Source organism: Psammomys obesus, unplaced genomic scaffold, assembly GCF_907164565.1.
Source record: "Psammomys obesus unplaced genomic scaffold, mPsaObe1.curated_primary_1811, whole genome shotgun sequence".
Classification (NCBI taxonomy): Eukaryota; Metazoa; Chordata; class Mammalia; order Rodentia; family Muridae; genus Psammomys; species Psammomys obesus.
The window spans coordinates 28,292,575-28,307,494 of record NW_026596034.1 but is presented as its reverse complement, the minus strand read 5'-3'; the positions used below and the strand labels follow the sequence as shown (position 1 = coordinate 28,307,494).

The window sequence follows — 14,920 nt, the reverse complement described above, 5'->3', positions numbered from 1 at the left end:
AAACTTGGTTATGTTACATAAACATGTTTTTGTTTTAATCCCAAGTGTGGGATTTTAGTTTGTCCTTTAATTTGTCCACAGCTAATAATTGCCTCATGCAGGGGGATGGCCTTTGCCAGATAGAGTTACTTGGATTCTGAGGACTCTGAGGGGTACAAATAGAAGAGCCTGGCAGCTTAGAGGAGACAGAGGACTGCTTGCTAGGTTTGCTTGTTTGCTGGTTACCTGGACTCCTGGACATGCTGACTGATTGGTGTTGCCCCAAAAAGAATTGGATGACCTAACCAGCTGGAAGAAGTAACGAGGCCTACATCCCCTCTTTTCACTCACCTTTCTACCCTACCCAGTGCTAGAAGGGATTAGGATGGAGAAGGGAGGCAGAGGCTTTAAGGAATCCCTAAATAAAGTAGAGTTTTAAAAACTTGCTCCAATCAAAACAACCCTGAGATTTCACCTTACACCCATCAGAATGGCCAAGATAAAAAACTCAAGTGACAACACATACTGGAGAGGTTGTGGTGAAAGGGGAACCCTCCTCCATTGCTGGTGGGAATGTAAACTGGTACAACCACTTTGGAAGTCAATCTGGTGCTTTCTCAGACAATTAGGAGTAGTGCTACCTCAAGATCCAGCTATGCCACTCCTAGGTATATACCCAAAAGTTGCTCAAGTCCACAACAAGGACATTTGTTCAACCATGTTTGTAGCAGCTTTATTTGTAATAGCCAGAACTTGGAAACAACCCATATGTCCATCAACAGAGGAATGGATACAGAAATTGTGGTATTTTTACACAATGGAATACTACTCAGCAATCAAAAAGGAGGAAACCATGAAATTTGCAGGCAAATGGTGAGATCTAGAAAAGATCATTCTGAGTGAAGTATCCCAGAAGGAGAAAGACAAACTTGGTATATACTCGCTTATATAGACCTACAAGATATGATAAACATAAAGAAATCTACACACCTAAAGAAGATAATCAAGAAAGTGGACATGGGTGAAGATGATCAATCCTCATTTAGAAAGACAAATGGGATGTGCATTGAATGTATGACAGGAGTCTACCGCAAAAGGCATCTGAAAGACTCTACCTAGCAGTGTTTTAAAGCAGAAACTAAGACTCATAACCAAACCATGGCAGAGTGCAGGGAATCATAAGAAAGAAGGGGAGTTAGTATGATATGGAAAGGATAGGAGCTCTACAAGTACCAAATATATCCAGGCACAGGGTCTTTTCTGAGACTGACACTCAACCAAGGACCATCTATGGATATAACATAGAACTTCTGCTCAGATGTGGCCTGTGGTAGCTCAGTAACCAAGTAGTTTTCCAAAGTAAGGGGAACAAGAACTATTTCTAAGAGGATCTCAAGGGCAGGCTCTTTGACCTTCCCCCCCCCCCAGGGGAGGAGCAGTCCTGTTAGGCCACAGAGGACTTTGCAGCCAGCCTTGAAGATACCTGATAAAACAGGGTCAAATGAAAGGGGAGGAGGTCCTCCCCTATCAGTGGACTTGGAAAGGGGCAGGGAGGAGACCAGGGAGGGAGTTGGGGAGGGGGAGGGAATGAGAGAGTGGGATACAGCTGGGACACAGAGTTAACAAATTGTAACTAAAGAGAAAAATAAAAATTAAAAAAAGAAACTAAATAAGTAAATAAATAATAATAATAAAAATAAAAAACTTGCTCCTACAAAAATTCCACTGAACTCAGAGAAAAGGCTACCTCCTCTTACGGGATCACTTCGATATAGTACTTTAAGTCCTAGCCAGAACAATAAAACAACTAAAGGAGATTAAAGGGATACAAAATGGAAACAAAAAAAGTCAAAGTATTACTTTTTGCAGATATGATAGTGTATACCATAGCATCCTACAGCTGATTAACACCTTCAACAAAGTGGCTGGATATAAGATTAATTAAAAAAATTCAGTAGCTATCCTGTATAAAAACAACAAATGTGCTGAGGAAAAAAAATAGACTTTCACAATAGCCACAAATAATATAAAGTATCTTGATGTAACTCTAACCAAGCAAGTCAAAGACCTGTATGACAAGAACTTGAAGTCTCTGAAGAAAGAAACTGAAAAAGATATCAGAAGATAGAAAGATGTCTCATGCTCATGGATCAATAGGATTAACATAGTACAAATGGCCATCTTACCAAAAGCAGATTCAACGCAGTAGCCATCAAAAATCCAACACAATTCTTTACAGACCTTGAAAGAACAAGTCTAAATTTCATATGGGAAAAAAAACATAATAGCAAAACTAATCCTATACAATAAAAGAACTTCTGGAGGTATATCCACACCTGGCTTCAAGCTATACTACAGAGCAATAGTAATAAAAACTGCATGGTACTGGCATGAAAACAGACTCGCTGATTAAAAGAATTGAATTGAAGACCCAGAAATAAAATCACACACATATGGACACCTGATTTTTGACAAAGGAGCCAAACCATAAGAAAAAAGATAGCATCTTCAACAAATGGTGCTGGTCTAACTAGATGTCTACATGTAGAAAAATGCAAATAGATCCATATCTATCATCCTGCACAAAGCTCAAAAACCTCAACATAAAACCAGAAACACTAAGTCTATTAGAAAGAAAGTGGGGAAAAGCCTTGAACTCACTGACACAAGAGACAACTTCCTGAACAGAACACCAACAGGGTCTAAGACCAACAATCAATAAATGGGACCTCTTGAAACTGAAAACCTTCTTTAAGGCAAAGGACACTGTTAATAGAACAAAATGGTGCTCTACAGATTGGGAAAAAAAATCTTCATCAATCCTACATATGACAAAGGGCTAAATCCAAAACATATAAAGAACTCAAGAAATTAAACACCAACAAACAAAATAATCCCATTAATAATGGGCTACAAGCTAAAGCAAATTTCTCAACAGAGACATCTCAAAGGGCTGAGAAGCACTTTAAAAAGTGTCCAATGTCCTTAGTCATCGGGGAAATGCAAATCAAAATGACTCTAAGATTCCATCTTAACATCCATCAGAATGGCTAAGATCAGAAACTCAAGTGACAACACATGCTGGCCAGGATGTGGAGAAAGGAGAACACTCCTCCATTGCTGGTGGGAGTACAAACTTGTACAGCCACTTTGAAGATCACTCTAGTACTCTCTTAGAAAATTTGGAATAGCTCTACCTCAAAACCCAGCTCTACCACTCTTGGGCATATACCCAAAATTTGTTCTACCATACAATAGAAAGTCAGGAGTGACAGCCTCAAAGATAACAAATCTTCTCCCTCTTTGGTCTTGAACTACCAAGCCTTAGAATTATAAATAAACATCCATTGCTTGATCTGCCTGACCTGTGCTATTTTGCTCAAGCGGCCTGTGTGGACCTTTGGCTTTGGAGCAGAAGAAAGGCTTAAGTAAAGCCTGTCTAGGGAGCCTGGGCTGTGGCGGTCTTCTCTTGAAATAGATGGACTCCTTACCCACCCTTTCCCTGCTTTACCCATGAGCTCTCTGTTTTCTCCTTACAGCTACACCCTGACACATAAATTCCTTGCACCTCCATTGTTGCCTCCAGCTGTGCGTCTGAGAGAACCTAACCCAGATCCACTCTCATGAACTGTCCCTGCTCAAGACTGACAAAGGCACATGGGCCAGAGAGACATCTGCGTGGTTAAGAGAACTTGCTGCTTGTACGGAGGACCAGAGTTCAGTTGCCAGCACCTACATAATTAAGTAGCTCACAACTGGTGGCAATTCCAGGTCCAGAGAATCTGATGCCTTCTTCTGAGCTCTATGGGCATTAACCCACAGACAGATACACAGGCTCACACACACAATTAAGAAAACAAAAACAAAAATAAAAATTCAGAAATGCACTGAAGGAACACGAGTTACAAACTGGTGGTAAGCATGTTTCATGAATTTATTTTAATTGAACATATTTGAGCCACTGTATCAGTTTGAGTGGGATAATATTTGCCTTCAATTTTTTTTTTATATTATCAAAGTTCAAGGCATCTCCTAAGCCAGCAACAACCTTTCTCCTCTAGTTTGAAGAAACTTAGAAGGACAATCTGCTTTACAGTCTTATCTGTGATTCCAAGATTTCTATTATTAAATAAGTTAAGACAAAACCATGCATTGCATTGCCTGCAGATTGCACAAGTACAGCTGTGGCTGGGGAAATGGCTCTGCTCCTAAAGTGCTCACACTCAAGCATGCAGACACGAGTCAGAATCCTCAGCACTCAAGATCCTGGTGCAATGGCATATCTCTGAAATCCCAAAGCAGGTGGACAGAGACTGGAAGATGTCTGGGTTTACTGACCAGCCAGTCTAGCCACATCCATTAACTCCTGATCACAGTGGAGACATTCTCTCAGACAAATAAACCAGAGAGTAATTGAGGAAAATATCCAACATTAACCTCTGACCTCCACACCAGGTACACACACATCCACATTCATATACATGTGCACATATACATGAACAAGTGCATACGCGTACCCCGAGCACGAAAAGTGCACATGGTTTTAGAATATGGAGACTCTCAGATCCAACCTTATACATTTATAGAGACGAGGGGAAGAGAGAGCTGATGTCATTCCCCAAGGCCATGCAGGATTTACTACCATAGTGTAGTGTTCTGGATTCCCAAGCCAGAGCTTCGTATCACCATAAATTACTTACAATTGGCGACTTGACACATCTGCTCAGATGGAATTACTGGGTTGATTTAGAGCTGGAGAATGTGTGCTTCAGGGCAGACAAGGACATTGGAGGAAAAGAATAAAGGGGAACCAAGATGGGGAGAGCTGGGAAGAGCAGGGAGCACGTTCGTACCAAAGAAGAGCAGTAGAGACAGCAACATAGAATGTGCAGGAAAGCAACTGGTCACAAGACAGTCATCTCAGTGTTCAAATGAACAGGTACAAGAAGAGAAGAGTGCTGGCAGCAAGTTTTCCCTTTGCTTTAATGAATAAAGGATATGAGCATATCTAGTTATAAAAGACGTAAATCTTCACTCTTTTCTATTTCACCTTCTCAAGGCCAGTGTATGAAATGCAATCTACAAGCATAAGTGACACCACAGACCATAAAATGGATTTCAAATTTCATTCTCCAAACCATTATCAAAGCGTGAATCTCTTAGTAAGGCTTTGTTTTTAATTCATAACCCAACTTCAATTGTTTCTTTTTTTTTTTAAAGGAAAACCTGTTTTAAATTAAGCCATCATGTCACCCAAGCTGGCCAACTCTGACCAAAGATACATAAGAAAAGATCAGTCTGTCTCTATTAAAGTCTCATAAAGAACATACAAATTAAAACCAGATTCTCTGACACTGCTTTATAATGTATTGGGAGCAAGTTGGTCCCTCCTAGAAGACTTGGGTAGATATCTGTATTCCCTGAGATTACTTTGTGTACAGTTATGCATATATTTGGTCTTGTTGAGTTTGTTAAAATGTGGTTAACTGATAAACTTTACTTTGAAGCTGGTTAACATTGCACCAGCCAATATTATATTTCTGAAATCCATTTGGCCAAACTTCTGCACTGCCATCATTTTCAACAAGGCCAACGCCATCTCACTAATACTATGACACTGTTAACCCTATTCCCCCAATAGGAAATTAAAGGACAAAGGCTAAACATCTTTCCCATCCTTAAGTGAATAAGAGGTAGCAGTGATTTAAGCCCAAGGAGAGTGAATCGATCTCAGAGTGTCTAATAATAGTTTCTCTTCACCTAAAATTGTACTATCCTCAGGATAAAGTTAAAGAGACGAAAGGTGGAGAGCTGAAGTCCAGATGTCTGGGAGCCTGTGTCCTGTGACTCTACAGTAACCTGAGGCCCAGCTATTCAGGAATTTATTTGAGTTTAAGTGCTTGCATCACGGCATTATGAGCTGCAAGTCTGCATTCCAAGTAAAACAATGGAAGGGGAAGGGGCAAGAGGAAGAGGATAAAACAGAAAAGAAGAGAAGGCAGGGTGAGGAGAGGAAAGTGGTTCATACTAGAGATAATTAGAACACAGGTGAGAAAATTAGGCATAGCCATCAAGATATCACATGGCAGGGCCTGGATGAGTCTGAAGGTATGAGATTCTTTACAGTTTCAAATGTCAAAGCCTTTCTTGGCTCATTAGATTCTGGAGTGATGGCGAAGAAGTGGTTACAGAAGAAAATACTACAGTGTCTTTTGGTCTACATCAAACTCTACAAGCTGTCCCTAAGAGCGCAAGCACAGCCACTGGGCCTCGTCTCTGGCCACAGACCTCAGGACATTCCAGACTCATACATCTGTGCTGAGAACCCACTCCCCTCAGGCGTCAAATTATTCAACTCTGCACATAACTCACTTCTCATTTATCGGCTGTCATCTAAGGCATTGGCTATTAAATATATTATTATTTTAGAATATAATGATTATAAAGGATTCTATGTAGCATCTTTAACAACAAGAAGCTGTTTTGACTGTTTTGCTAATATCTCAGAGGACCTATCTTCTTAGACAAGGATGTGTGTCCTGAACACCTTGAAAATTTAATTTAGGGGTCTTTACGTAAAGATAGTACGCAGATAAGAAGACTGATTTAGGGTAGAAAGAATGACCTACAATGACCTACCTAGAAAGATCCTACAATGGGTGTTAGAATAATCCATCTTAGAGTATACAGAGAATGGAGTTCCTTCTGTAGATTCACTATGTAAATCATTTCTCTATATACAGATATGTGATTTGAACAACAAATCCTACAGGGGTGAGAAAATGCTGTTTATTTAGAGTACAAGGACTCAGCTGTGGTAAGAAAACTGACAGTGGGCAGGAACAAACACAGATTCCTCTTTTAGCAATAGGAAATATTCTGACCTTACAGGCTCGATCGTGAAGCAGTCAGTCTGCCGTACTTTAACACAGGGCATGTGTTTACATTCCTAACCTTAAGTACTTTAGTTTGGCTGCATACAATCCTTGCGCTCATGGATTCTATTCACAAGTCTACTGATTTCCAATGGACCCTTCTCATAAAGCTGTATGACCCAAATGAAGTAAATCTTACTCACAGATATCAGCATTAGGACTGCTGTGTGTTCTTTTCAGGGAGACTATTCAGCCCAGGCTCTCCTGTCAGGATCCTACTCAATTACTCAGCAAAATCCATGGTATTTCTCCCCTACAGCTGGATACCACATGGGTTGTTTTTCATTCCCTGCCCGACCTTTCTTCACAGGTTCTGAGTTCCCAGAAAAGACTTCTCTCTGTCTATGAAAGAAACTGTTGGTTTCATCTACTTATACACGACTAGGTGGCTTAGTTCAATACCTCTCCCAAACTGAGCTAAATACTAAAAGGACTATTTGAATAAAATAAGTTATATATATATATATATATATATATATATATATAGCTTTTAATAAATCACTCAAAATCTGACATTCCTTTATGAACACTTCATGTAATTAATAGGGAAAAAAACAAATCTAAATAAAAAAAAAGAAAAATGTAATCAAGTAGGTTGACAACCAGCAAGAGATAATTAAAATGATCCTGTTTTGTTTCTTGGTTTCATTAACATGCAAATGAGATTCATGAAGTTTGATATTGTGTTTCAGCAAGAGCCATAGAAACAAATTAAGAATGAAAATGAGTCCCGCCGATGGAGACTCCTGTTGAGTATATAAATTAATGAAAACTATGATTGAATCCAATTAATAAAATATAATTCAGTGATTTATTGGGACTCAAAAATGAAATAAAGCTTCATAGATAAATTAAATTTTGTTTCTTTTTGGTGGACCTCTTTCTGTGAATGCTTTGAAGATTTAAAGGAAGGGCAGTAAATGTTAAACTCCTCTTTACTTCTAAAAACACAACGTAGAGACCTTGCTTTCAAATCAAAGTGTTGTAGAAACGGTGTTCCGGCTAAGAAGGATGTGGTGCAGGATCTGGAATAGCAGTTCTCAAGCTTCCTAGTGCTGTGGCCTCTTAATCCAGTTCCTCATGAGTGATGTCCCCCAACAATAAAATTATTTTTGTTGCTACTTCCTAACTGTAATGTTGACACTGTTATGAAATATAACATAAATTTTGGACGTATAAGATAGCTGATATGCAACCCCCAAAGGGGTCTCGATCCACAGGTTGAGAACCACTGGTCTAGAATGTCTCCGAGAGGGCAAAGAAAGCTCCAGTGCCTGCACAGTCAGAGATCCAGAATCGCAAATAGGTAGAGACAATGACCAAAGTCAAGTACTTAAAAGGACCAGAGAAGCATGGTCAGATTCAAGAGCCTCCATGTCTCCTGTTGTGTACAAAGATCTTGGTGTTCTCCACTGATGCCTCCTTTCTCACAAACATCAAAGTGTGAACCTCAAACAATACGGGATGAATCTTTAACCATGTCAAAAAGCTCAAAACTAAAGGGTCGTAGAAACATCTCTATAGTCATTGGAACTGAGTGATTCTTAATGTGTACCAGATTTTCTCTCTCTGTCTCTGTCTCTGTCTGTCTCTCTTTCTCTCTCTCTCTCTCTCTCTCTCTCTCTCTCTTACACACACACACACACACACACACACACACACACACACACTGGTATGGCCAAAGTCCCACAAACTAAAACTCAAGCATTGAGCAAAAGCATCAAGAATTCTAGCAGCAAGGAATACATTTTGCAGTATGCTGGAAGAGGAGATAACACCAGAGCAAAGCACGGTTTTGAAAACGTGAGTTGCTGGGAGTCTGCATTTCTATGTGTTGGAGCGGCTTCCCTTTCTCAGTGTGTCCTTCCAATGTTTGCATTGTCTTTTACCTCAATATATTAAAGAATGTAACTGTAGTTGTATAATGCATGCTTGTTTGATATGGTAGTCTCTTACATCTCCTGCGAGTCGATTGTCTTTAATTGCCTTTCCTTGAATCATATGCAAGCCATCAAGCCCAACCCTACCTAAGAGATAATAAACAACTAGAACTCAGTATTCCTCAAGGGGCAGAAAAGCTTTATGAAGCTCTTGATCCTCAACAGCAGAGAAAACCATGCCAACCACATCAAGGATTAAACAAACTGAGGGGTTACTATTTTTAAATATGTAGTGTGCTTCAAAATCACTTCTTGCAGACTTCTTTAACTTGAAATAGGAAGCCAATTAAGTTCCCATCATTTCTGTATTCATAATGATTGCAAATCATCGCAAAATTTTTCTTTATAAGATACATAAAAACCTTACCAGATTGAAAAAAAACCTAAATTCTCTGGATGTTAAAATTATGATATAGAGTTTTCAGATAGGGCGTATTTCTTTGCCATTCCTGAACAGACTCCAGGTGTCATAAACTTTTGTGTTATCACCATTGACCTATTTAAGGCATTTACACTTCTTTTCACAGCATATCACTTGCAATGATTTTATTAAGAAAATAAAAATTTAGCAATATTCATCATGAGCCAGTGGGTTGTAAGAGAGCAGACTTACCGTCTCTTCGATTCAGCCTTGCGAATCCAGGACCATGACTGCTGGAGAGCTCTGAAGAACTGCTGAAGGATGCCGGAGGCAAGGCAGACACCAGGGGCTCATCACAGTCATCTGCCAGGAGGAAAAATGCCACATTCCAGTGAGCACAGAGCTGACAGTTCTCTTCAAATCAATAGACACAACAAATAAACACCACATCAAAACTAGGATCTAAGCCATGCATGGTGGCACGTGCCTGTAATCCTAGCACTCAGCAGAAAGGTGCAGGACTATCAGGAGTTCAAGGTCACCCTCAGCTCCACAGTGAGTTCAAAACCATCCTGAGCTGCAGGAAAATCTGTCTCAAAATAAGTAGATAAATAGACCTAGATTCTCTAGAAATATGCCTCTCATGAATGCAGTATGCCACATGAATACAACAAATAGATGGGAGATTGAAGAAACAGAGAAAGAAGGTAGTATAGAAATTATACATTAAAATATGTTAAGATCAAAAGGTTTCTCTTAAAAAGAAATTTTTTTATCACAAGCAGAAAGATGTATAAATTTAACTATGCTAAAATTAAGAACCTTCGTCGGCTCAGTGGTACACACACACCTGTCATCCTGGGAGGCTGCTGCATAAAGATCTCAAGGTCAAAGCCCAGCTGGGCTAGGAAGTGAACTCCAGGAAAACTAGTAAAGTCGGTAAGACCTGTCTCAAGTTATTGAGAAAGCTGGGCATGTAATTCACTGAGTGCTTACCTCGCGTGTGCAAGGCTCTGAGTTCATTCACTAGTTCCTTCCACAAAACACAAAGAAAGATACTATACAGGAGGGAAAAAAAATCACAAAAGTTCATATACAAGAAACAAATGAGACATCGACGCATCTATAAGCACAAAAAGTTTGTTGAAAGGTTTAGGATTTTTCTAGAACATATGAAAGAAATATTTAAAGATGAAAGAAATATGTAAGTACAAAGAATGATACCTATAAAGAAATGATATAAAAGTATGTATAAAGGAATAATAATAATATATGAAATAATGATATAAAAGCAGTGTAAACCAGAATATGATCAGTAGCCTGAATAGAAAACATTTGCAACAATACAAAACAAAACACCTTCCATTTAGTTAGAAAACTCACTGTAAAAGTGGCTTGAGGCTGGCCAGAGACCTCGCAGAAGAGAGGCCAATGGGAACTGATGCTCAGACTTCGTAATCATTAGAGCTACTAATACAAACTGCATAAACAGTTTGTATTAGATGCTACTTTATGAGCAGTGAATGGATGGACATCCTGTACGGGCTCCAAAAAGGCCATGGGATCAGGAGCACTTGGGTTGTGAGGGGTCCCGCCATGGTACTTAGGAGAAAACGGCAAAGGCGTGAGCGACTACTTATAAAAACAACCAGCCGTGAGCGCGTACATTTAAACATCAGCATGTTGCAAACTCCGCTCGTCCCGTTAAGAGGCAGGTTCTTCTGAGACTGGCTTATCCATGAGGAACAACGGTCTCCAGAAGCTGTCTGACTAGAGCAAGAGTGATATACAAATGCCAGTAGTTTTCATTTGCCATCAAACAAACAAAGCTGGATGCTACTGACTGGGTTGCAGTGGCAAGAATGCATCACTAGTAAGAGCAAAGGGCCATCCACAACCCACATTAATTTCCCAAAACCTGACAAGTGACAGCATGGCTCACAATGAAATAATATACCGTAATGGAAAGCAACTACAGCAATACAAGAAGGCTAGTTCAGAGAAACTGCATTTTTAGGGAAGTTTTAGAATGCAAAGCTAAATAATATGTTGTTTAAAAGTGTACATGGTTTTTCCATTCCAATTGTTTTAAGAAAATAAGGGAAACTGTAAAACTGCAAGGATTGTTTATACCTGTGGGATAGACTCAAGATGAGAAGGAAACATCCATGATAAAACTGCCAAAGGTCAAAGTCTGGGTGTTTACCAAACCTTCCAAAGATTCCATTTTGCTCTCAAGTGTTATAATTACACAAGCATAGGCACACGTGCATATACCTGTGTGGATCTTGGGCTCTGTTAAGACAGAGACAAGGCTCCCTTTATTTATCTTGAATGTATCACACAGACCGGTCACTGTGTGTGCGGAATCACGGGAGAGGACGCGCGTATGTATGGGTGTTTGCATGCACAGGGAAGCCAGAGGACACTCGGGAGACGCTCTGTCTCCAGGATCTCACTGGCCTGGGGGTTATTGATGAGACTAGGTTCACTGCCCAGCAAGCTCCAGTATTCAACCTGTTTCTACGCCCCCATGGGGTGCCGGGAGGACAAGCGTTTACCAGCACACTCAGCCTGTGTATGTGGGATTGGGGGAATCCAACTCAGATCCTCAAGCTTGCTCACCAAGAATGTCACAGACTTACCTGTCTTCCAGCCCTACATATATTGCTTTTAATATTAAAAAAAAAAGTAAAAGGATAATATAAGAATAATGTTTGCTTTGATAGCCATGCATGCTTAATTTACTCTGCCAAAGCTTCGACATGCTTTACTTTTTTGAATTATGAAGTTATTGTCACCTTTGCTTTAATCAGAGGAAAGTTCATATTTAGTATTTTTACATAACTTGGTAATTTAAAAGCACACAGGGTCATTGTCTCTCTCTCTCTCTCTGTTTCTTTTTTTTTTTTTTTTTTTTTTTTGGCGGTAATTTAATTTAAATCGATTCAAAAATTATCTGGATTCAACCTGAAATGTAACAAAGTTCTTTCTGCCGGAGCATAGCTTGATCTTGAGTGACTTTCACACGAATTTACACACGGTAGCCTTGAAGTTTGTTTGTTTGTTCTTTGGGATTTTGCTGGGTGCACTCTACCAACTGAGCTACAGTCCCAGCCCTGCACTTTGTTTCTGAAGATTACCTCATTTTCATGTAAAGCTCACTTTTTCTTCCTTTGTACCTTAAAGTCTCTAGCTGAATCTTAAGGAAGACAGGTTCTTGCATGTCTATTGATTAGCTTAAGTGCTAACACCAGCCAATCTGGTTGTTAAGTCAAGTATTAAGGGGTGTAGAAATTAAAAGACTTGCAACCCATGCAGTGTTGGGGTGGGGTGACTGTGCCCAATTAGACAAGCAACAACCAGAAAGCTTTAATACAGTAAAGCTTAGTGGTTGTGTGTGTGTCTTTGTATACATGAACTTACATTATGTAAACATGGGGACACGTGTGTGTGTCTGTGTATCTGTGTGTTCACTATAACTGTCACGTTTTGGGGGTCATTATCAGTATGCAGGTGTGTGATGCAAAAGAGTGTTTAACTGCTCCTCAAATCAATTATGCAGATCAGAATCGATTCTATGAATGTAAAACACCCCTCTACTGCAGTCACTCTGGAAGGTATATATTTATTGCCCATTTGTTTTTGTCAACTATAAATTGAGAATCTATATTCCTCCTCTTTTAGTTTTAAAAGAATAGAACTGAAGTAAGAGAAGAGGACATCTTTGGTGTTTGTTGGGAGAAGGAGAAGTTTTCGGTAGTTTTGATGGAAAGAGAGGAAGAGCAGCAGTAAGAAGTCTGAGGTGACTAAATGGGACATTCCCCTGTGAATATGAATGGAACAGAATTGTAGGTTACGACAGGCCTCCTGTGAGTGTAATTCCAGACAATTGGCTTTCTTGTTTTACATTAGCAAAACAAGAGCTCTGGTCTGATGACACAGAAGGACAGTGTTTCAGCTCAAAGAATCTCAGCCACAGTGGACTGCAGCTCGAGGTGACACATGCCAAAACCTGGTGACACATTAAGCAATGGCTGTTTGAGGCAGGTTATTCCTGGCAACCAGTAGATGCAGGACAGAGATGCTCTTCCGCACGCTGCAGCTCACACCCCATCGCTCCACAGCATTTTTTCTTCACAGATCCCAGTGGTGCTGAGACTGGAAAACAGCATTCCAGTTTCAAAAGCCAGCCTTCTGCTGGGTCAATCTCTCAGCAGGGCTATCCAGCTTCCTCTCATATTTCAGCGTGGATAAAACTCTAATTTACAGCTTTTTTTTTTCTTGCATTTGAGTAAAGATCATTCAGGATACGTCAGGTATATATGCATTAAAGGCTACGCAGGATTACTGTAGCTTAACACAAAATCATGACTTTGTTATTAAGTACTATGTCAGACTATCATAGCGCCTGGTCATTTCTCCACCAGTAATACTGTTGGCAAAAATAAATACATGAAAATAATAAGACACAGGGGAATGATAATTGGAGCTTTGAATAGTAAAATATAAGAATAGAGCTGCCAAACATTTTAGGGACGCTTACAGAATTCAAAATGGTAGCAGAGCATGTTGGGGTATTATTGATGTTTCTATAAGAAACTCTGCTTATTCTGCTTTTCCGAAATTGAAACACATTATTTGACATTTAAAAATCATGTGAGGATTTCTGCTTTTACCTTGATATCAGTTGAAAGTAGTAACTGTGGGTTTTAATCCTTTTGTTAAAAATAAATAAATGTACATATTGGTTGTATTTACATATTTAATGAATTCTGTCAGAATATCGATAACGGGAAAGAAAGTTTCCTAACTTACGGTGAGACATTTTCATGTACAGTGTGTTGTGTGTATATGTGTCTGTGGGGAGAGAGAAAGAGAGACTACAGATTTCAGATCAATAGCTCAGAAAAAAGTCAGCATTTGTTCTTTCCATGGGAGAAAAACTTGCCTTTGTCATTAAAAAGACAATGATAAATTACATCTCTTGCAAGCTGTGTGTATGAGAACATTCAATAGATTCTCACAAATGAAGGTGTAGGCTGTATTGAAAGTATTTTAATATGGCTCGATAGAAAGTAATTTCCTTTTATTTTGCAACAGGCTTTAATGCATAATTCTCATAAGTAAGTAAAAGCTGTTCGGTTTTTAATAAAAGTAATTCAATTTTCTTAAGCTGTTTGCAGTATTACCTGTACCAAGATAATAAGTGTACATTAAGAGTGCTTACGTCCTCAACGTTTTATATCTCTTACCTTGTTTGGTCCTGACGAATACCCTATACTGTCCTATTAGATACCTGGGCAATTTTGTCCTGAAGAATGCCCTACCATAAACTATTAGCTACTCCGACATCTGAGGGAAAATAAAGCACACTAGTTAAATAAATCACACAAGGACACATTAGGAATGAATGGATCCAGGCTTTACTGTGTCGTATCTCCTGTTCTGGGTCAACACACTGTTGAGAAGAGAATTGGTCATCTCAAATACACATTACAGAAAGTCAGGGCTGATTTGCAAGAACATGTAGCTTAACTGCTGAGTAACCACCTTCCCTGGCCTTCTGGAGAGCTGCCAAAATCATTTGCATCCTTACTAAGAAGGATCCTTACAGCCCAGAAGAATATGTGTTGGAGACTGACATGGGGGAGGGGTCAGAGAGTTGGAAGGTGATTATTTAAAAGTTCCCTTATACTGGAGGC

The 14,920-nt window shown here is 39.5% G+C and overlaps 1 protein-coding gene across 1 annotated transcript in view; it reads right to left on the bottom strand.

The window, feature by feature from the left end:
- Cntnap4 (contactin associated protein family member 4) overlaps positions 1-14,920 on the bottom strand; it is a 255,126-nt gene that overhangs the window by 204,125 nt on the left and 36,081 nt on the right. Inside the window, exon 2 of the mRNA XM_055621422.1 lies at positions 9,468-9,578. Within this exon, the coding sequence (XP_055477397.1) occupies positions 9,468-9,578 (111 nt within the window). The remainder of the gene's footprint in view (positions 1-9,467; positions 9,579-14,920) is intronic.